At 49.9% G+C, this 23,394-nt stretch overlaps 1 protein-coding gene across 3 annotated transcripts in view; it reads right to left on the bottom strand.

Annotated features, from left to right (window-relative positions):
* Positions 1-23,394, bottom strand: part of AKAP1 (A-kinase anchoring protein 1) — a 59,647-nt gene that overhangs the window by 10,818 nt on the left and 25,435 nt on the right. Inside the window, exons 1-2 of one of the 3 annotated variants that reach the window (XM_090257765.1) lie at positions 20,572-20,725; positions 1,952-3,503 (exon numbers count right to left, since the gene is read on the bottom strand). In XM_090257765.1, coding sequence (XP_090113891.1) covers positions 1,952-3,479 — 1,528 coding nt within the window. In that variant the 5' untranslated portion in view covers positions 3,480-3,503; positions 20,572-20,725. Of the gene's footprint in view, positions 1-1,951; positions 3,504-13,415; positions 13,700-20,571; positions 20,726-23,394 lie in introns of those variants that run through there. The other 2 variants (XM_090257767.1, XM_090257766.1) reach the window with 2 other exon arrangements.

Here is a 23,394-nt window from a genome sequence, read left to right on the forward strand (position 1 = left end):
TACCCCCACAGCTAAGCCACCTTCAGAGTAACCTCAACCTTTAACAGCAGGGGTCCCCATCCTCTGCTGGACAGAGGAAGACACCCAGAGGTGGCCAAGACTCTAGAAGGCTGTACTCAAAAGGGCAGCTTCCAGGTTCCTCAGCTGGGTGATCACTGACCCCCTTGAGCTCCAACTTCCTCACCCACAAGGCAGGGCTACCAGGAAAATGCAGGCAAGGCACTGCCTGGTGCTTGGCACAACTGAGTGTTTACTTGGTGATCGGTACTACTACCAAGCTGCTATCTGCCATCCCCACAAGTCCCCATCTAGCACCATGCTATCCCAGCCTCCTCTTCTGCAAGGCCTAAATTCAGCATTCTTCGACCCATCTGAGTAGCTACTATCAACCTAGAGTTGGCATGACAAGGCTGGGGGCTTGTTAATTAACCTGACAGGCAAGAGGCAAAAGGAGACCCCTTGATTCTTAAAAGAGATTTTTCATTCATTTTAAGGTGTCTTTTAAAAAGCTCCACATTAAGCCCTGGCTGGTGTGGCTCAGTTTGTTGGAGTGTCATCCCATGCACTGATGGGTCACGGGTTTGATTCCCAGTCAGGGCACATGCCTTGGTGGTGGGTTTGGTCCCTAGTCGGGGCATGTGCAAGAGGCAACCAATTGATGTTTCTCTCCTGCATGTTTCTCTCCCTCTCTCCTTCTCTTTGAAATCAATAAGCACGTCCTTGTGGGTGAGGATAAAAAAATAAGCCCCACATTTTAACATCCCTAAAGTTAGAGTGCATCTTATAGTCTCTGGCCTTCTACACTCCCGATCAGCAGCATTTTTATTTTATTTTACAGGTACGTAAAAATAGAAGTGTCATAATCAATAGCATCTTAGAGGTGACAAAATGTAATGTGTAGTAGAGACCAGGTGCTGCTCAAAGTGCTGAATTCCCAAGAAAGATTCCCAGCCTTCCTGGAGCTGAAGTGATAGGAAAAGGTTCTAGGACAGGCAGGTCAGAGACCCACACAGGGAATTCGTAGCCTCTTCGCACAAGATCAATGAAAATGCCCCACAGCAACTGCAGAAACGGGGTCAGGAGTTGCTGACCTGGGAGTTAAGTGGTCTGAACTGTCTACGCTGGGGTCAACACTCGAAAATCCCAGGGGACACTTTGTTACCAAAGTGGCCCTCTTTCCCGGGGGGTGGCCCTGCAGCTGCACAGAAAGAAAATGGCTGAGGCACTCTGCGGAGGAACAGGTGACAGCAACACGTGGGAGGGCGGGAGCCTCCATGAGTATGCAAAGCCGGGGCCATTCTCGGGACACTTACCAGGAAAAAGCTTCTGGAGAAGGAAAGCAGGTGAAGACATGGGAACAAGCACATGATTAAAAGGAAATACACCATTAAACAAGCTCACACCCATTCCTGGTACTCAAGGGAATTAACACTAAGAAGGCCTTTCTCCATTTAAAAATAAAAATTAACAGGTTAGTTTAAAAGAGACAAACTTAAGTTAATTGGTGAACCCAACTTTGATCCAGTTCCTTCAGATGGGCTAGGGAGGGCCACCAGCTGCCAAATCAAGTCACAGCTCCCATGGCTTTGGGGTCTAGGGCAGACTTAACTTTTCAGTTACCCTCCAGCCCTACCCTGTGCCCTGACTTCCTGCAGGCCTGCTGGGACGGAGTGGGAGAGCACCATTACTGCAGAAGTAGCAGAGGGAGAGGCAGACCAGCTGCCTTTCCTACTGCATTTAGGAGACCCCCTCCCCTGGTCCTCTAAGTGCCTTCAGCCCCAGCTCTCTCGCCGTCACCCCAGGGCCATGCTTCTCTGTGGGGGCTGCAGATGGGCCTGTGGGCCATGCCTTGCCTCATGCCTGCACACCTCAGCTGCTCCACGGGGGAATGGAACAGACTCCAAGAAGGGAGGGAGCACTCCAGAGGAACGGACTTAGAGGACCCTCCTACCTCCTGAATGATCCGCTTCTGCATCCACGGTCCATCCATCCTCAGTCCCCAAGTCTGACAACTCCCCCTTCAGCACCCCATTGCTGAAGGGCACAGTACTTTGTGGCCGTGGCGAGGTGGTGGCCTTGTCCCTGGGGCTGGAGTTGGTCGTCTCTGTACATGAGTCTTCAAGCCCTGAAGTGTTGATGGAATTTGCACACTTCCCGGAGGCCACTGAAGGGACCCCCTGGGTGTTGTCAGACATGCAGGTAACACAGCTGGCATCTGTCACCGCAACGCTTGCGTTGTCCAGTGACTCTCCAAGGGAGGTGGCTGGTGGTGGGCAGGGGACCAGGGCGATGTGGTGCACAGAATTCTTTGGCTTCATGTCCTTGGTGGGGCTGGACAGAGGGCTGGTCAGGCAGCTCACATAGCTCTTTGGTGGTGGTAGGTCCTCTGCTGGCAGGCCTGGGGAGGGAAGGGCAGCGTCTGACGGGCCCAAGACTGCCTCTGCTGTGGCTGCCTCCACTGAGGCTGGAGTGAGCTCCAAGGCATCTTGCCTGAGGACAGTTTTCTGGCAGACTGGGACACAGGTCTCCTTCTCTGGCCCTTGGAGCTGACCAGCTGAAGCCTGATACACGCAGCCTACACTCTTGCCCATGGTGGTGGCCAGCACTTCTTCAGTGGCCTCCAAGATCACTTTGGAGATAAGCTGGAAGGCAGCTTGCTCAATCTCCTCATTTTTATCCCAGGTTTCCTCTTTGCTCAGTTCTCCGTCCCAGGCCCGGCCATTTCTGACCTGCAGTGCTGGTGTTTCGACATCCTCGGCCCGCTCCCTGGGAGCCGATTCCACGAAGCTGCTCAGCCACGGCCCTGCTGCGGCCCCCTCCACCTGAGGCAGGCTGCTCTTCCCTCCCTCTCCCCTTCCTGCCAACGGAGCCAGGCCAGGCACCTTGCTGCTCTGTGGGGCAGAGCCATGCTCTGGGGACAACACACCTCCTTCCAGCACACTTGCTCCCAACACTGCGTCACCGGTGCCTTCAGCCGCCTTCTCCCCAGGGCCGCGCTTCTCTGTGGGGGCTGCAGACAGGCCTTGCGGGTCACGCCCCCCCTCGTGGGGGAATGGAACAGACTCTGTAGGTGGAAGGGAGCACTCTACAGGAACAGACTTGGCTTTGTCACCAGTCAGGGGTAGTTCTACCCTTGCACTGTCTATCCGTCTTCGAAAGCTCATGTCCGTGATGTTCAAAAGGCTGTCTGAGGACTCTGATCTACGACAGGCTGGGTGAGCCCGCAGCAAGGCTGGGGGCTCTGCGGAAGGCTTGCCTGTTTCTGCTGGCCGGGTGACACTGGGGGGTGTGGACTCCGCTGTAGGACAGGGATCTTCCTCACTGGCAGGGCTGGCCCTCAGGTCCGCAGCGCTGGCCTCCACCAGGCTGTCGCTGCTGCTGACGTGCTCTTTTTTACGCGAGAAGAACCACCACCAGCCGAGGAGCGCTAGCATTCCAGGCAATGCCAAGGGGAAAAGCGAACGGAATTGGATGGCCATCCTGGAGGCTCGAAGTAGTTATACCTGGGAGCCAGGGGGAGAGAGAGAGATGCTGTGAGAGCCTGGCAGGGGGCCCGGGCGCGACTGCACAGGAGGGACAGCGGCCAGCACAGCAGAGCTGTCGGCACTCATCTTCCTGGGCCCTGAATGGAGCACTGCCCCCCACACCCACGACTCCGGGCGAGCCCACCACAGCGGGTGGGCAGGGAGAGACACCCCCTTCTGCTGCCGCATCCACACACACTCCCTTGAAACAAGCTGAGCCTTCTCTTGAACAAATCCCCTTCTTCGTCCCTTCTCAATGCCAAATTCTCTCTCTGTTTCCCCCCAAGGAGCTAGTTGTGTTCAGTGGTTTAGTTCTCTAAACTCCCAGAAATTGTATCCATTCAGGTAGCATAGGAACTTTCTTAAACACCCATGGAATCCACATTACATATGTCTCTCACATGCACCCACAAAGCTATGAGTCAATGAAACATTAGTTACACAGCAAGAGAGAGCCAGAACAAAGGATGAATAAGAGTCCAAAAAGGACAGGGAGATGTTCCATGGAGAGGGACCAGCAAAATATACACAATGGCATGGAGATACAGGCCATGCCTGGAGAATCAAGTCCTGGGACTTTGTACCAGAGTCCCAGCTTCATCCTGTAGACAATAGAGAACCAGCATAGGTCTGAAAGGCATACACACCAAACTGTGTTTGCAGGGGATTCTGGGAGCAGGAGAAACAGTATATGGAGCAAAAGGAACGCTGGAGACCTAAGTCAGAGCCATGAAAGGGGAAATGATAAAGGCCTAGAAGAAGGCAACAGAGATGTAACAGGGGTAGAAATTTGATTTTTTCCTCTGTAAGATGAAGCACATACAGGATGACTGGCATAAGGATTAGCTGAGCTATGTAGTAAGGGCTTTGCAGAGCAGGGTTGGCTCTCATTGGAAGGATGTGACAGACTTACTCTCAAATGCTTGTATTCAGTGCCTCCCATGCCAGCAAATTTTATTCCACATGCAGAAATTATAAGTCTTGAAACCCCAAATCCTCCACTGACATGGTAAATTACACCTTAATTTGGATTTGTGCTTAGCTGTAAGTGCTTTGCCAACTCTTACTGACTTTGTCTACTTACCTAAATGTTTTCTGGCAAAAGCAGAGCATACAACCCATTGAGTCTGATGACCAGCTGAGGCTGCGAAACACCGTTCCAGGACTTGGCTTCCCAAAGCACAGCCTATGGACCAGAAGCACTGAGCATAAGCCGGGAATCTGCTAGAAACACGGTATCGCAGTCCCACTCCAGACGTACTGCATCACGAGCTGCATTTTAACTGGACTTCCGGAGGACTCACAAGCGTGTTTGTGAGGGTGCTAGGAAAAGTACTTCTCTAAGTGACGGGGTGGGGGCTGGGGTAGGGAGGAGGTCATCGCCAGAAAGTCCCTCATCTTTAAAGGTAAACCTGCCTGCTAATAACCTGCAGGTGAAGCAATGAGTCTGGCAAATACAAAGCAGAGCTAAGCAGTAGCCAGGGCTCAGAAGACGTTGCATTAATCCCTGCAAGTGGAAAGCTTCAATGATGCGGCCTTATGGCTTTAGAGTCAAACAAGGAACCTCACTAGACACTTTCTCTTCAACCAACTGGTTTGGAATGTATTACCACCTTCAAGATTTAAAGAACTCAAGGTTAGCCCTGACCAGTGTGGCTCAGTTGGCTCCTGCAAAGCGAAAGGTCGCTGGTTTGATTCCCAGTGTGGGTTGCAGGTTCAGTCCCTGGATGGGGTGTGTATGAGAGGCCACCCATCGATGTTTCTTCTCTCTTTCTCCCTCCCTCCTTGCCCCTCTAAAAATAAATAAAATTTCAAAAAATAATAAAAAAGGAGTCAAGGTTATGCAGCCAAGGGAATGGAACTCAAGTTTTACTCCACATTAACTCTGGAATACACTAATTAATGGGTCTGTGGGGATAAGGCACTGCATGGGCCTAGGAAAGGGTAAGTCCCTAACTGCTCTTAAAACTTTATGGCCATACCGCTATGGCCCTAAAATCCTATACCTGGAATGTTTTCTTTAAAGGAAGGAAGGAAGGAAGAGAGAAGAGAGAAGGAGAGAGGAAGGGAAGGGAAGGGAAGGGAAGGGAAGGGAAGGGAAGGGAAGGGAAGGGAAGGGAAGGGAAAGAAAGAGACTCTGCATAAGGCAGAAGGAAGCCTATATAAGAATGCTCACTGGGATATCGCTTGAAACAAACTCAGAGGAATCACTGCTAACTAAACACGCTGTAGAATCCATGGGCATACCAGTGTTAGAGAAGTAAGCTGATTCCATGTACTGACACGGAAATACTGCTGTGATGCAGAAAATAAACGCTGTATGTAATGCTTATGTCCACAACTCCCTTGGTGAAACTGGGATCTTATCACTTTCTCTTCAACCAACTGGTTTGGAATGTATTACCATCTTCAAGGTTTAAAGAACTCAAGGTTCCTTTTGGGAGGAGAGACTTTTATAATTTCTCTCAGTGGGTCTCTGAACTTGGCTGTACATCTTGCACCACTTGAGGTGCTTTTAAAAGCCAACAGCACCCAAATCAATTATATCAGAATCTGAGGGTAAGATCCAGACACCAAGCTTGTTAACCAAGGTGACACCAATGTGCAGTCAAGTTAGAGAATCGCAGTTCTGTCACAACTTGCACACATCCCCAAAAGTGGTAGGTTGTGGGTTATTTGCTTTGTGGTCAACGTCTTTCACATAAAAGTAAATAAAAGTTGAGAAGGAGAAGAGGCTATGGGGCAGGGTGCTCTCGGGATAAGATGGTACACAGGAGACACAGCCTGTGGTTAGGAAATTAAGTCCCACCCAACAGGCCACGTGCAACAGGAAGTGGGACTGGTATCTAAACCCAGGTTTTCCTTTTGTCAGAAAATTTAGATTTTTATTCCTTATTAACTAGAGAATCCTATTTCAGCAGGATGTACAGTTGTGATTCCCACAGTATTCTAGCAATTCTCTGATCTCAGGAAAAAGATTAAATGGAATAGGTTAGAGAAGGAAAAGAATCCTATGTCTTAACAACCCATAGGGAGCAGTCTCCCATTTCACACACCAAGAAGCATGGGCTACTAACACAAATTGCGGGGACATGGAGGGGGACGGTGTATGTAAGGGGGGAGTTGCCATCCGAGACACAAACTGCCTCTCAAAACACTGGGAACCTGCCCCGCTCCACTTTGGAACTAAAAGTCGACCCAAAGGTTGAGCAGTTGACATCCCCCCACAATCGCCACCACTGGAAAGAGCAGAAACTGGCTCTAAGGCAGAGGCCCAACACTTATACATTCCCATCTGGCTTTGGTCCTGCACCCCAGGAGGTCCACACCACACCCGAGACCTGGCCTGCCATGTCACTGGCCTCCACCCACGCCATCTGTTCTGATCCCAGTCCTAGTTCACACCGGACACAGAACCGGGGCCCGGGGCCACTACAGACGCTCCTAGCCTGCTGCTCTGTAGCTGGCAGGGACGCCGCGGCCACTCACCCACCTAGCCCTCCCAGCCCAGTCCGCTTCCAGAGACTGAGGCTCTGCGCGCCCTGCAGACAAGCCGCTGCACTCCTCTGCTAATCACAGCTGGAGAGGTTCTCTGCACCACTCCCCCGCCAGGTGCCCTGTCTTGTGCCAGAAGGGCCTCCTAGAAGGCGGTTAGTGCTGCTGTTCTGGCACCATGTCACCCAACCCAGAGAATCCTACGTCCCACCTGGGTCCCCAGTGCCTACAACTCCTACGCTGGGCTAGAGCTGAGACCCTATGCTGAGAAACAGGAAGCCAGGGGCCATGGCTGCCCCTAGGGACCGAGACTGCCCTGGACAGAAGCAAAGGGCTCCAGGCCCTTGAGATAAGAGATAAGAGATCCACAGGCCTGAGGGGATGAAACATTTATTTTTTCCTTGCCACCCGGGGACTGTGATTAGACTTGAGCCATCGCCACCAGAAACAGAGCCAAGAGCCCGGAATCAGCAGCCGCCCCACCCACAGGTGATGTGAGAGCCTAGTTGGGTTTCACTGAAGGCACCTCACAGGGAGCCCCAGGTGGCTGAGGCCCCGCTTCCCACCAGTCAAGAAAAGGCCCTCATGTCCTTAGCCCTTCCATTCCTAGAGTCCTTCCTGAGACAATCTCATGCCAGATAAAGACTTTTCTGTGGGTCGGTGAGGGGCCACTGCCCCTGCTTTATGTGGACAGATAGGCCTGGACTAGTGGTGCAGAATGTTCCAGCCTTTCCTGAATTCTCAGACAGGGCTGCCTGATAAGGCTCTCTCCCTTCCTTCCCTAACACTCTTGAGTTGCTCTCTCTGCCCTCTTTCTTTTTCTTTCTCTCTTTAACCTGAATCTCTCAAAATATAAGTGGCATTTAACCATGGGTCTAAAAGCCTTCACACTCACAAGCTAACTGAAGGTGCTCCCCCCACCCCCAGGCCCAGCCACACAGGCCGGCCTGCCTCCCGTCAGGGAAAAGGATGCAGAGCACTGGCTGAGGGTTGCTGGGGAGGAGACTTGGCTATTTTGAATCTGTTGGAATGAAATAGCTGCCTGCTTATTTTTAGCAGGTCCATTTCCCCGCAGATAGATGCACGCTGGCCAGCTGCCCAGTGGGGTCACACAGCGCTGAGGGCAGGCGCGTGTCACAGCCTCACCAGGCCTTGGTGCGCACCTGCTCAGTCCAGGCTCTCAAAGGAAAGGGCTGCTTCTCCAAGGGGAACATGCAGCTTCTCAGAACAGCTAACCTCTGGAGAAGTAATCGCTTCACTCCCAGCCCCAATGACCAGCCTGGTCACTGCAATCTAGGGCATTCTGTGAAACAAGAAAACAAATCTCTGGGAAATGAAACAAAGAGCGTGGGTCCCAGTGACAGCCTATTTGGCTGCAGTTATTGTAGCAAAAGAACTGCATGTAATTCACTGATGGGAAAATCCACCCTAAGAACAAGAGCTTAGGTGCCAAGAGCCTCGCAAGTCCAATCTGGGCTTGGGCCTGGTCAGTGAAGCCACACCACAGTGTGTTCTGGACCTTTACACACAGGTGGGCAAAGTAGGTTTACAGTTGTTCATATGGAAAATAATGCAATAATTAATAAATAATAGTACAAGAATAAACTGTTTTTGCATACTCAGAACTGTTAAACTACTTTGTCAATGCTAGCTGGTTGAAATTTGAACATTTCCTCCACTATTCCAGGATTACATGGTCACCAACAAGAGGAGGCTCAAGACATGCCATCTCTAGAGGGCCCAGTTGATGGGGGTGCTTTTGCCCTTGAAGAGCGTCTTCCAAAAACAGAGAATGATCCAGGACCCTCAGCCCAGCACTTGCTGCCACTGAATTCAGAGAATCAAGACAGGCTGTGAGCCAGGCAAAGGCCCCCTCCCTCCCTCTTCTCCTCCGCCCACCCTTAACTCCCATGCCCCTCACTGAAGCCCCGAGTTTGCTGGAGAAAGACAACAAGAGTGCCTCTTGGTTTGTACTGGATGCATTAACCCAATTCCTCATCAGGCTGAGGATAACGCACATACATTCAAATGTGTTTAAGTTTCAGCAAGAAACAGCTTCTGTCCACCAGAAGCTCACAATCCAGAAGGAACAGTCAGCGGGTATCTCACTTTCACACACGTTCCAGCGCCAAGCTGAGCCCAGTTTCAGAAATAGGCAAAGGGAGCCCAAGGAAGTCTGGCTCACAAAAGGCCAGAATTTCCTTAAGTTGCAGTGGTGGGTTAATGACATCAATTAAGGTTCTAAACCCAGTGTATCTCTGGGGGTGGCAGGGGGCAGTCAGTCCCAGAACAGTGCAGAACAAGTCCTGGGAGCAGAGGCGGAAGAGCTGGCAGGGGCCAGACAAAAGGAGTCTGACCTTTACTGTCAGGCAATGAGAAGTTGCGACATGGCCAGATCAGAGCAGGTCACAAGAGGCAAAGGCCTGGCTGATGCCCAAGTGGCAACTGAAGTCCAATACTGGGAGCCACTTAGCCACAGAGGCTACTGAGCACTTGAAATGTGACCAGGGTGACCGAGGAACTGACTTCTAAATTATATTTAATGTTAATTTGATTTAGATAACCACATACGTACAGCTGGTGGCTCCCTAGGGGACAGCAGTTTCAGAGGGACTGCGGGAAGATCCTGAGGAGACACAATAGCTGCGTAAGTGCTGAGATGGCCAGTGCCCACCTTGCTGTGCAAAGCTTGGCCCTGCCACTGAGGGGAGGGAGCGATGGCAAGCTGGGCCACCCACCCCAGCAGCATGCCGGGGCCCAGGAATCAGAGCGCTGCAGCCATGCCTCAGGTGTGTCGGTTTCAGCCCAGTCCTGGTGTTCACAAGGTTGTTACCTTCATCCTCAGGGTGTCTGAGGGAGCTGTGATTCATGTTGGCACCCTAAAGATGCCAAATTAGCTCACAGTGGGACTGTGAGGTCCTGCCCAGGGCTGTCCCCCACACCCTCCATTGTGATGGCCCCACAGAGCAGCTAGGCCCGTCAGCCCCCGGTCCTGGATCACAGAACACTCCACAGTCTGCTCTCCTGAAGACTGGAGGCGTCACCCAACAGTGTCTGGATGGGCATGCCCGCTCAATAAAGCCTTCTCTAGCCAAAACACAAACCCGGAGCCCGGTACCACAAACTCCAGGTAAGTAGATTTAGAAATGAAAAATTTCCTCTCTGCACATAGTCTCAAATTAAAAGCTCTTCTTCCTCCTTCAATTAAAACTTAAAACTCCCAGTTTGGAAAAGTTGGTAAAAGAGGAAACCACACAAGTGTGAACTGCCCAGCCTCCCTCCTTCTCTGCTGACCACTCATGGCAGGCCAGTCTCATTAGGCTTAAAATGATAAAGGAAAATAAATCAGTACCTCCTATAAAAGGTCTTCCCATTGCTTCATTTGGGGGGTAGGGATGTAGTTTAAAATTTTTTAATGACTGTGGTGATAACACGGGTGCCAGCAGTGTTCCTGGGTACACACAGTTCCTGCCCATGACCACGGAGCACTACACAAGACTGCCCAGAAGGTATGACGTTGCAATCAGACAGCAAGCTTATTCAAAGATAATAAAGATGACACATACCTTCAAAGGAATCAGGAACGATGTCGGTGTGAGGCAAAGACCCTTTACAGCACCAGCTCCAGACAAAGCAAAGAGGTAGATACTGGTTTTCCAAACGGCAAACAGTGCATGACAACCAACTCAGAAATCGCATAAAGGCATAAAGGAATTTCTATTCACCAAATATATATTGATAACTACAGGGTACAGAGCACGGGGACACAGAAATTAATCACACAAATGCACTACCGTCAAGGCACTTTTAAGTCATTTTGGGGCCAAAAGTCATGAATACATGACTACTTCTCTGAATGGGCCTATTACTGCCACCCTCTGCCACAAGTTGGGTCCAAGACTCAGGCAAGGGTCCTGGCTAGGATGGGGGACAAACGTGAGCCAGGCGGACAGTTTCTCCAGAATGTTCTGATGTCCTGGGTGGGAGCTGAGAGGACAGCAGCCTGAATGCCAGCACCGTGGGAGCCCAGGGAGGCTGGGCTGCCCCATTCAATGGGAGGCTTTCATTCAACGCCCATTTCACCACTAGTCGGTGCCCAAATCCAGATCCCTTCCCATTTGAACAACTCCACAAAGCAAAGCCAGATGTGCTGGCATGCTAGAAGGGATCTGGGGGCCTAGCTGTCTTTGCCAACTTCCACCAACCCTCCTGTCTCTGGCCACACTCCGGCCCGTACCTTCAAAGGAGCTTGTCCTTGTGTGTGAATCAGCTTGCTCCTTATTGGCTGCCCACCCTTGGACACTTTCTCAGCAAGCTACCAGAAGGGCTCCACAAAAACAAGGGACTAAGTCAAGAAAGGATGGGGCATCGATCCAGGAAGCAACACAAGAGAAGGTGAGAAGGAATTCCCAGGATGAAGGGGAAGCAGGGCCAGGGGACAGGGCGCATCCCAGGAACAACGGGGAACTGCTGGTTAGCTGGTACGTTTAAGCACAATGAGAGGAGCTTGATGGCAATGACTGAGGCCCAGGGGAGAGTCTGAGAACTGATGGCAGAGACACAGAAAACTAAGCTAAACAAACAAAGTAAATTAGGAGAGGATAAAGGAGAGGGAGACAGGAAAGGAAATACAGAAGCAGTATTTACATCATAATAATGCATACTCCCTCTACACTGAGGATGTGGGAAGAAAGTGTAGAAGAGAGCCAAGTCCTTACCTTCCAGAGTAGAAAAGCAAATCAGATAATATAAAAGAGAAGAAAAGATGGAAGGAAGGAAGGAAGGAAAGGAGGAAGGAATGGAGGAAGGAAGGCAGGCAGGCTACTTAGAAATAAAGAGGTGGGGGAAGACAGCTAGAAGAATGAGAGCAGCTGCCTCTACAAGAAAGCAGGACAGGTAGAGAGCACTTAGGGCAAGTGGCTGTTCTTTCATACCTTGTATAGTCAAAATAAAAACTTCCTACAAGCAATGCTTTCATGGAAAATTAATATATTCTTAAGTGTTAAGTAGCAATGGATGCTCTATTACCATACAGCTTTATGTTTAACCATCATAATAAATATGTATATCATTTCATCTATGGATAAATTTATAATGCTTTATTTTCCCATAACAATTGATGCTAATTCTGCATCAGAGATCGCCCCCCACCCCCACAACTGCCCTGCTGGCAACAATAATAATCACAAAGAGAACATGCTATTGATAGACCTTGAGGAGCTGAGGCATCTGGCTCCCACCCTGTTGAGGTCCACCCCTTGGCCTAGTCATTTCACAGAGATCTGAATGCCCTACTGCGAGCCAGGTTCTGCTGGATGTGCAGGAGCCCTCAGGAAGCAAAGGTGGAGGGAGGGGCAGGCAGGGAGTCACATGTCAGATCTGAAGATACTAAAAGTCGCAGCAACCCAATGTGATAAACCTGCAGTCTCTCAGCCGCTTCAGAGAACTGAGCCCTAGGCATCCCTTACACCTGATGAATGAACGAACCTCCTGGGAATCTAGAACGTGCGCGTTGGGAGAGTTGAGAAACAGTCACCCAATCATCCTCTGTGTTCTGTGGTTTAGACAAGGAGCCCAGGTGGAGAAAGGCTGGATGCAGAGCATGTGGGAGAGGGGCAGCTTGAGACAGAATGGTCGGAGAACACCTCTTCCAAGAGGTGGTAGCAGAGCTGGAACAGTGAGGGGCAGCCATGCCAAGGTCTGGGAGGAAGGGAAAGGAGAGGGGAGAAAGTTCCAGACAGGGAGAACACATGCCGACGTCCTAAGGCAGAAACAAGCCTGACTGGCTGACTGGCTCCAAGGCAGCAAGAAAGGGAAGTGAAGATGAGATTAGAGGGCTGCTGCCAAGGAAACTGCTCCCCAGCTTCACCGGGCAGACGCACTGCTGAAGGTCAAGAACTCAGAGTAATAGTTTCACCAAACTTCCTCCAGAGAGGGAAACCAACTCACCCCAATAGCCTGAGGCTGATTCCAGAATCTTCTCCAGAAACAGGGTGCCTCTGTGGCTCCTAGCAGGGCAGGTACATTCTCTGTGAGTAAACAGGCCCATTTCTTATTGATACTTCGAGGTCTCAGCGAATGCTCTTGTACAAAGCCATGGGGTCATACCACTTATTAGCCTTGATGCGGGGGATGGGTCGTGGATGAGGACAGGGACATACACATACTCAGCCCCACGTAAGCCCTTGCCACTTCCTTGAAATACACTTTGCAAAAACAACCTCACTCTCCAGCCAACATAAACCATAGGCAAGAGAGGGCCTTATATGGCTTGAAGCTTTCTTAATCAGAAACAGATAGATGGGCTGGAGTTGGCAGCTCCAAGTTAGAGAAAAGGAGGAGAGAAAAAAAAAAAGGTGGGGGGGGGAAAGGATGGCAGTGTAGACCAGAACTTACTTGCAAACTCCTTTTCGTATCTCTTCAGCCTCCCTCTCACCTGCTCCCCTGTAAGAAGTCCTCCTGAGGGGCACAGCGGGGCCTCCTCCCATGTTTACTTTGGTGTAAGCCAGAGTACACCAGTCCTCATGCTGTCAGCAGACCCACAGTTTTACAGAGATTTTCGTGTCCATTTAGTAGCTTGTCCTTAGGTTGGGTGACTTCCCAGGACAATGGGGTTATGTGATTTCATAAGAAATTGGCTGCCGGGGCAGCAAGGGGTTGTCATTCCCCAGGACAGCAGTCCTGAGTTCCCCGCTCACTGGGCTGCCTCGGTCACATGCCTGCCTGGCCCAGGAGGCAGGGTTGGGCCCCTGCCACAGATCCAGAATAGAAAAGGCAGCCCCAGGGACCTCTTAGGCAGCCACCCCTCCCCTCCACCAACACCCCATGACAGTTTCTAGGGTGGCTCTGTTCTCCTTCCTCCTGATTAGAAAGCAGTGGCAGCTTCTGCCTCAGGACCTGCCTGCCCTTTGCACTGAAGCCACATGCACTTGGCCCTCCTGAAGGATACCACCTGCCAAAAATAGCATTACAGCACACACCTGGCGGGTGGGCCGCACCAAAGTCCCAAGGACAAAGCACGGCCTTTTCTCACCAGAGACAGAGCTCAAGGCATATCAGAGTGCAGACCTCCTTCCAAGGCAGTTCAAGGCAAGTCCCTCTGGCTCCTTTCTCTCTGGAGGGCCGGAAGGAGGAGCAAGAAGACTTACAGAAGACTGAGCTGGCCCTCAGATCTGCTGTCAGGGTCCAGGTTGGAGAAGAGGGTGGGAGTGGCAGTGCAGTGTGGGGCTGGGGGCTGGGCTTGAGCAAATCCTGCTGCCTCCATCAGCAGGGACCAAGCTATTGCCCCACAACAGCCTGCAGACAGCAAGAAAACAGTCTCGTGACCTCCATGTGAGGTCTGACAGGCCATATTATTATTAGCCAGGGAATGAGTACCTTCAAGGTTGTCTTCTCAACTAGGCGACTGAGCTAAACCAAAGTCTTCAGAGCCGTTTTCCAGGCCCTGAGGCACAGCTCCAGTCTACAAGGCTTTCTCAGGCAGTCATTATTTGTGCAGCTCAAATGCACCGGCTGGTTGCATAATTCTGATGATAAAACATGCCTCTGGAAAGACAACTGCCTTAAAGAGTAGGATCCTGAACTTCAGTTTCCTATCAAATGAAAATGCCCTATGAAATGGAATACAAATGCCTCTATCACAGAGCTGAAATGACTCAAAACACCGAACAGCCTGACTCAGCTTGTGAGATGAATGGTTTTCATCTTCTAAAAACCTAGCTTTGTTTTCTGGATGAGGCTGCAGCTTTAATGGGGCAGTAAGTAAGAAACAGCCTCAAAAACCCTGGAGCTAGAGGTACAGACCTGATATCGGTCCAAAGCCAGCCCAGCCCAGTGTCCTGGGATCACCATACCCTCCTTGGGGCCTCAGTTTCCTCATACACGAAGTTGAAATACCTAACCTCACAGGGTTGAGAGAGAATAAAAAGGGAACAGTTTAGAAAAAATACCTCCTAAGATAGATGCCAAGTATACAGTAAGTGCTCAACAAGTGTCTGTTATGCATCTTATGCTATCTGGCTCCAAGAAAGAAGAGATCTCACGTTATATGCCAGAGCTCAGTCTAGCAGGGTTCAAACTAGGCACACCCAGGACTAGAGGAGGGGGAATGTGAAAATAAAGCCCCCTCCCCAGAGTCAGCCCCACACCAGCGCTCAGCAGTCCCACTGCAGTGCAACTCTCCCCAGTGCCTTCTGTAGAAACAGACCTCCTGACGCTGAGATGGACTGGAGGGCGGAATCAAAATGACACTTGTTTCGAAGGTGTCTGCAAACTGTTTAACAGAGGACCCACACTGGGATCCTGCAGGAAGTGTCCAGGTGGGTGAAGGACAAATAGGTCATCTGACATCTGAAGACCGAGGACAGTGAGCACAGGCCTTAGAGAACCAGCAAGGACCTTTACGATAATGAACAGGCTCTAAAACCAAAGACTTTCCAAGGGCTTAGTGTCTGGCTCTTTGCTTCATGCTCCCACTCCCAGACCCCTCACTACGCTCCTCAGACCGTTTTGTAATTGATCATGGAGAGAGCTGATAAATAATTTGTCATCAAAGCCATTTGTTTTTATTTTATTTTTATTTATTTATATATTTTTTAAAGATTTAACTTATTTTTAGAGAGAAGGGAAGGGAGGAAGAAAGAGAGGGAGAGAAACATCAGTGTGTGTGATCGGTTGCCTCTCGCACACCCCCAACCTGGGACCAGACCCGCAACACAGGCATGGGCCCTGACTGGGAGTCAAACTGGCGGCCTTCTGGTTCGTAGGCCAGCACTTGATTCATTGAGCCACACTAGCCAGGGCTATTTTTTATATTTTATCCTCACCAGAATACATGCCCATTGATTTTGAGAGAGAGGGGAAGGGAGAGGGAGAGAAACATCGATCAGCCACCTACCTACCGTAAGCACCCCGCAACCTGGGCATGTGCACTGACCAGGAATCAAACTTGCGACCCTTGGGTTGTTGGGACGATGCTCCAACCAACTGAGCCACACCAGCCAGGGCCGTCACCAAAGCTATTTGGTTTATGGATCATGAAGGACAAAACCCAAACATGCAATGCTTTAGCTTTTAGAGTTGAGCAAAGAACTGAATTCCAACAGAACTTTCTGGGGTGGTGAAAACGTTCTAGACCTGCACTGTCCAGTACTGCAGCCACCGGCCACACAAGGCTACTGACACTTGAAATGTGACTAATATCACCAAGAAACTAATTTTTAACTTTTATTTTATACTTAAGCTTACATTTAACTAGTCATACATGACTAGTTGCTACCCTATAGGCCAAGGGAGTTCTAGACCCTTTCCCCTAAGGATCAATTTAGATGAGAATAGAGAGATTGTAAAATATAAAAAAATTTAGCACAGTAGCACCCTAGAGCTAAGAGAACTTGAGATGCACATAAAAAAAGTTGATTGGGTGTTTATTTTTTTAAGTGTTTGATCTGCACTATCCACTGAAGCAAGCACCTTAGCCCAAAACCCCTCCTCCCCATACGCAACCCTGCAGGCAATGCTGCCCTCCCAGCAGCCCCCGGGCCTCCGGGAACAGAATCTGAATGCCTTTGATGTTGACCAGCCCTTTCACCAGTTGAAGAAACTGAGACCCCAGAGGGCCAACAGAACTGCTGAGAACCACATCCAGGTTTCACTCCTGAAAGCTATACTAAGCCCTCACCCCCATTCAGGACTCTTGCCAGCTAAGCCAGTGGTGAAACCAGGCTTATCAGCCTGCAGCACCATGTACCTTTACTTCCAGAACTCACCTGGGGCACTGCTTTGTTCTTAAGTGCACGGGCCTCAGTGACAGGGGATTAAGTGAAGGCAGCCAGCCAGTATCACTAGATGGGGACAGAGCGTTTTACTATTGACTGTGGCAAAATATCAAACCGGATTGTAGAAACATCCAAATGGCGAGGACTTGGACAGAATGAACCTTTTAGTACGATGAAAGGAAAGTTAAGGAATAGGACATCTTGAAAGCTACTTACTACTAAAAGCCAGTCCTCAGAATGCTAAATGGTAACACACACGCCTTCCCTCCAACAACCTGCTTAGAAAGCAACCAAAAGACTAGGAGTAAAGCCCGTGGATTTGACTATGCCTTGGTTCTTCTTGCAAAAGCCCTCCAGAGGACCTAGTTTAACTGCAAACCCACACTTGCCAGTTCCTCTACCCCTCAATTTGTATTCCTACTCACCACTGAAACAATCCTGACTGACCTCCCAGCTTCACCCTCAATTGTACTCAGAGCTGTGAGGATGAAAGGATTAGGGAGGTGCTTGCTCACAACTCACCTAGTACAGGAACTATCAAGGAAAAGGCATCCTCTAAATTTTAGTTCCCGCATCCCCACCAATTACTTCTCCAGCCAGACTCTGTCCTACTCAAAACATTGTCATTGATGTTTTCCACCGCCCAGCTTTAAAATTAGGTACCAGGGCCAGCAGGTTTGCTCAGTGTAGTGCCATGTACAATGGATGGGTACTTAATGTTAAAATACTCAAAAAGGTGAAACCTGAGTGAGGCATGACACCAGAAAGGGATGTGCAAGAAGAGAATTTGCCCTCAGAAGCAAAGATTAGGATTAAATTACCTCCCACACAGATTAGCAATTCAAACAGCATGACACGATTTAAATGGGACAAGGGGCCTGCAGGATTCAGCAGCTCCCCAGCACGGAGGAATATCCTCAATGGGGCAGGCTGAAGGTATTAACTTAGACACAAACTGTCGCCTTCCCCACAACAGGACAACAGACCAAGCTGCAGAGAACCTTCTTCTAGACTCAGGGAAGATCAGGAAGGAGTGGCCTGGGGACAATGGGCTGGAAGGCACCAGCTCACCGGGCACAGGGGGTGCCACTCCTCAGAGCCCTGAAATGAGCACTCGGTGAAGTCATGTTTGTCACCGGCTACAGCCAGGAGGCTGGCTGGCAGTGTGGGGAAACCAATTTGTTTTCCTTTTCCTTCCAACCAAATTTCTAGGCCAAAAGCTGGGGGGAGGGTACTTTTAATAAAATTCAAATCACTCAAGTGATTCAACAGAAAATGTCAGTCTCAGAGATTCTTTAGGAGGGAATAAAAATAATGCTTGAGTACCCAACGTGCATAATGCCAAGCCTCACAAATATTATTTCAATTTGGCTTTAGGATGAGGGGAGGGAACACTCTCAGGCTAAAGCTAGCCTTAACCCACAAATGATAGCTAGGACACAGGTCCAAAGCCCACCGTTAAGTGGGGTTACCAGGTAGAGCAGAACAAATTGCTTTAAAATATTGATGCTCAGCAACCTTACACTGGAGACACATCAATTTGGCACCTGAGCAGGCCACTTACAACAAACATCTTCACTGTCACCCTGCAGTGGCCATGTGTGAATGTATCTCCTAAATACAGCTGGGGGGAAGAACTGATAGCCAGGCACAGAGCTCCAGCAAGACACAAATCCATTAGACCTGTCTCACTAACAGGCTAGGACAAGATCAGTTACCTGCAAATTCTAGGCCATCACCTAAGAATACTCATGACAATAGAGCCTGTTTAATGCAGGTCACTGAAGCTTCAGTGATTTGCATACCTGTAGGATCCAGAGGACCTCCTCTAGCCTAGTGACAACTTCCTCTGAGAATATATGCAGGATTCACTTCCCAGAACCCATAAGGCTAGTTAAGAGGTGAAAGAAGAAAGGTTCAGCACAAGTCAAAAAGCTCCAAAAACATAATCTCACACATTTACAGTGCTCAAAAAGCATTAAATAAGCAGGTGAATTTCTTGAATGCCAAGAACGGAGGAATCTGATATATGACCATACCATTCATGCTGCCCTCTGTTCATTTCAAAGATGCTCTGTGTCTTTAAGAGTAAAGAAGGTGGTTGGGTGGTGCTTACTAAGAGTTCAAGTTTTGCTTTCTAAATAGTTTTTATTTTTAATGTTGGGAAGGACTTAGTTACAAGAGCGGGTATGGTTACTATTTGACACAATTAATAGCTTACTGTGATCAATGTTCCTTTACCAGTGATTGTGACAAGGGGTGGTGGCATCATAGCAAACCAATCAACATATATGATTGTACCAGGTGTCCCGCAGCCTAGATCTCCCTGCAGGAGACAAATTTAAACACCGAGTAGCCTGAACTTCAGTAGGGAAAGACAGCTAGTTTAATCTAATTGCTCTGCCCATGCACCCTACCCAGCTTGAGAGGTCTCCACTCACACCTGGAATGAAGTGCACCAGGTTTGTGTTAGCGGCGGCGGAGGGGCAGGGAGGCGATGGCCAGCCTGGGCATCACCGCTGGACAGGACGATCGTGCAAGGCCCAGGGCTTGCGCGCAGTCCGGGTCGGTTCTGCCCCGCCTAACGCCAATAGCTCCTTTCTTCCTTAGGCCTCCCTTGGAAGGGAAATGGGAGGAACTGTACCCAAGGTGACAAAAGAGTTGAACTGGTGGAAGGCCGAGCCGAGGCGTCCAGAGCGACAGCCTATGCAAGTACCGAGATCCGAATCCACTAAACTAGCCTAGTCCCTCCACACTGCAGCGGAAAGGTGTCAAGGTGCTGGCGGGGCGCCACAAGTGACCTGTGCGCCCCGGGGCAAGTCAGCGGGGACACCAGGCAGGACCGGACGGCCTCTGCCCCTCCGCACACCCTTTAAGGCATTACAAATACTAATTCTCTCCAGAGACATCAAGGTTTTGACATCGGGACCCTAACTCGGTTCTAACCTCCCTCCGCCCCAAACAGGGATCCAATCACAACCGGTAGCCTACCCCGTCCTCCCCTTCCTGCAAACCGAGCCCCTTTCCCAGTTCGCCACACTGAACTCTCAGGGGCTGGGCTACCTGCTCGGGTTTGCCATCGCCGGATCTAGGAGGGGAGCAACCCAGGGCGAGCCAAAAGGAGCCCAGAAGTTGGGTCAGGTTCCTGAAATGACCAATTCAACTCCAACCCCTCAAAAGGGAGAAAGGGGTGCCCGAGGGCCTTGGAGTACCTCCTCGCCCTTCTGAGCACCTAGCCCTGCCCACAACACGCCCCGCCACCACCTCTCCAGGCTCAGGCTGGGTACACACGACCTTTGAAAAGTAAATGCGTGTAGGTTAGGCGACCTTGGGTGGGACGCACTCGAGTCTGTCTCACGGGAGGGTGTGCGCGCTCTGGAAAAGTTAAGCCGCAGAGGGGTGGCCCGGGAGTCGCGTCCTCAGCCCCCGGCCGCGAGGATAGTGACGCGCGTGAGGGTCACCGCGCGGCTGCAGAGTGCTGCCCAAACCACGCACAGGCGATCTGTCAGCAGAAGCGGACTGGCAGGCAACCCAGATCGGGAAGACGAGGGGGCGCGCAGGCCACTGAAAGGAAAGAAGGGCCTGCTTTGACAGCAGGCGGCGGGCCGGAGCCCCTAATTCTGCACTCGGCGTCCGGAGCCTCTGGCATGCAGGACACCTGGAACGTGCGTCGCGCTCCGCACCTGCACCTTAGGCTCCCCATCACCCCGACGGTGTCGTCCCCAGGCCCCGGCAAGTGATCCCGGGGCCAGGGGCCTGTAGCGGACCCAACTTACCAGCTCCTCTGCGACTGTCGGGATACAGGGTCCTCGCCCGCCGCCGCCTCCCGACCCCCGCCTCGGACCCCGAGGCCCGGCCCAGCAGCGGTACGCTCCAGCCGCTGCCCCACGTGCTCGCCCAGGCCGTTGGAACAGAGACATTAAATACTGTGTACGCGCAGCGACGTGCCCGCGGCGCAACGCAAGGCCCCGCCCCCCGCCCTCCTGCCCTCGCTCTCGCCCCCCTCACCTGCGCGTGCGCACCGCAGGCCGCTCCCGCCTGCGCTTCTCCCAGCTGCGCCAGAGGGGGCGCGGTCTGGAGCGCTCCGCTAACTTGTCACCACCGCCCTCCGCAGCCGGGCCTTGCTAGAGCTCTCGCGAGAGCACCTGTAATCTCGGCGGGCTCGGAATAAAAGCCAGGGAGGCGCGTTCCGAATTCCGTGGAACTTCGAAGTTCTGCTTGCCAGCCCAGCCCGGAATTCTCATGCCTCGGCTCTAGGCAGTCTGCAGGGGTCAGTTTGGCCATGTGCCTGCCTCTGCACCGAGAGCCCCCTGCAGAAGGCGGAGGAACTGGTGAGGGGCTGGACTCCCCTTGCTTCCCCGTAATCATCATTACCTTCTAATGCGTAATCAGGTATTGCTCAATTGTATAATGGGAGTACCTGGCACCGCTCAAATGCAACTTTCTTGCCCTTTTTCACAACTGGATAATGTAGAAGTGAAACAGACACTTTCCTCTAAATGGGTTTGGTTTTGGGAATATATTTCCTGCCGCGAAATAATCACCAGGAATCACTGACGCCTCCAGGAAACTTGGGAAAATTAATTTCCCTTGAAAAGTCCACAAGCGTTCGGCCGGCCAGGCCTGCTCTCAGCCTTAAGACATAGAGACTTTAAGTGAACATTTATTGAGAAAAATATAGAAAAGAGATCATGATAAGAACTAACCATTACTTGGGGAAAATGCTTAATTTTCACTAGTGATTAAATGCAAAATTAAATGACAATAAGATACCATTTATCTATTGAGTCTTAAGTATTTTATATATATGTGTATACACACACACACACATATTCCGATTGCAGCGTGTAATTAGTGCCATGAAGGAAACACAGGAAACTGAAATAGAAAAATAACAAAAATAAACCTATTTTAGGTCCTGTGGTTTGAAATGGCCTTAGGTGAAATTTAAACTGAAACCTACTGGGTAACACGGAGCTGCACTTACAGGTTGTATATGAGAATAAGGGTTGGGGAGTGTTTCCATCAGAGGCAACAACACAGGCAAAGACAGCAAACAACTGGTAAACTGACAGATGAGTGTGAATGAAATATAGTCAGGCGGGGAGAGTGCTGGGAAAAGGTTGGAGAAGTAGAGGGAGGAGGGTTTGGAGGGGTGTGGCAAGGGAACTGGGCCATCTTATAAACCACTGATTCCAAAACCCATCTTAGTAAAGCTTGGGTTTTACTCTAATTTGTTCACGTCCAAAGCCAGGCATGCTTCTGCTTTGGGGCCTTTAAGTTGCTATTCACTCCAGTTGGAGTATTCTGCAGAGCTCATTCCCTCACCTCTTTCAAGCCCTTTGCTCAAAGGTCACCTATTCAGTCTCAGTGAAACCTTCCCTGGACTTCCTATTTAAAACTAGAAACACATAACACACAATTTCCTGTCCTTCGCACCTTTTTTATTTTTCCTTAATACCACTTAGCACTATTTACATACCATATTCAATTATTTCATGACAGGAGGCATTATTGAGGGCATGGCACATACAGGTCACTCAGTAGAAATATCTTTAGTGAATAAATGGGAACCCATTCAAAAAGGTTCAGTAAAGAACACAATATAATTTCTCATTTTTTAAAAAGATTTTGCCTATTTATATTTTTTAATTATATTTTATCAATTATGCTATTACACTTGTCCCAATGTTTTCCCTGTTGCACCCCAACTCCCCCACACTTTTGTTCATGTCCATTGCTCATTCGCATATAAGATTTTGGCTACTCCGTTTCCTACACTGTACTTTACATCCCCGTGGCTGTTCGGTAACTACCAATTTCTACTTCTTAATCCCCTCACCTCTTCAGCCATCCCCCAGAGCCCGCCTCCTACCTGACAACCATCAAAACCCCTCTGTATCCATGATTCCGTCTCTGTTCTTCTTCTTTGCTTAGTTTGTTTTTTAGATTCAATTGTTGTTTTGTATTTTTTGCCACTTTATTGTTCATAGTTTTCATCTTCTTTTTCTTAAATAAGACCCTTTAACATTTTATATAATGTTTGGTGACAAAGAACTCCTTTAGTTTTTTCTTGTCTGGAAAGCTCTTTATATGCCGTTTGATTCTAAATGATAGCTTTGCTGGGTAGAGCAATCTTGGCTGCAGGTCCATCCTTTTTATGACTTTGAATATTTCTTGCCAATCCCTTCTAGCCTGCAAAGTGTCTTTTGAGAAATCAGTTGTGAACTCCCCTTTATGTGACTAACTGCTTTTCTTTTGCTGCTTTTAAGATTCTCTCTTTATCTTTAATCTTTGGCATTTGAATTATGATGTGTCTTGGAGTGGGCCTCTTTACATCCATCTTGTTTAGGACTCTGTGCTTCCTGGACCTGCATGTCTATTTCCTTCACCAAATTAGGGAAGTTTTATTTCATTATTTTTTTCAAATAGATTTCCAATTTCTTGCTCTTTCTCTTCTTCTTCCGGCACGCCTATGATGCAAATGTTGGAGAGCTTGAAGTTGTCCCACAGGCTTCTTACACTATCCTCATTTTTTTGGATTCTTTTTTCTTCTTCTTGCTCTGATTGGTTGTTTTCTGCTTCCTTATGTCCTAAAC

Source organism: Furipterus horrens, unplaced genomic scaffold, assembly GCF_987537825.1.
Source record: "Furipterus horrens unplaced genomic scaffold, mFurHor1.1.pri manual_scaffold_11, whole genome shotgun sequence".
In the NCBI taxonomy this organism is placed as follows: domain Eukaryota; kingdom Metazoa; phylum Chordata; class Mammalia; order Chiroptera; family Furipteridae; genus Furipterus; species Furipterus horrens.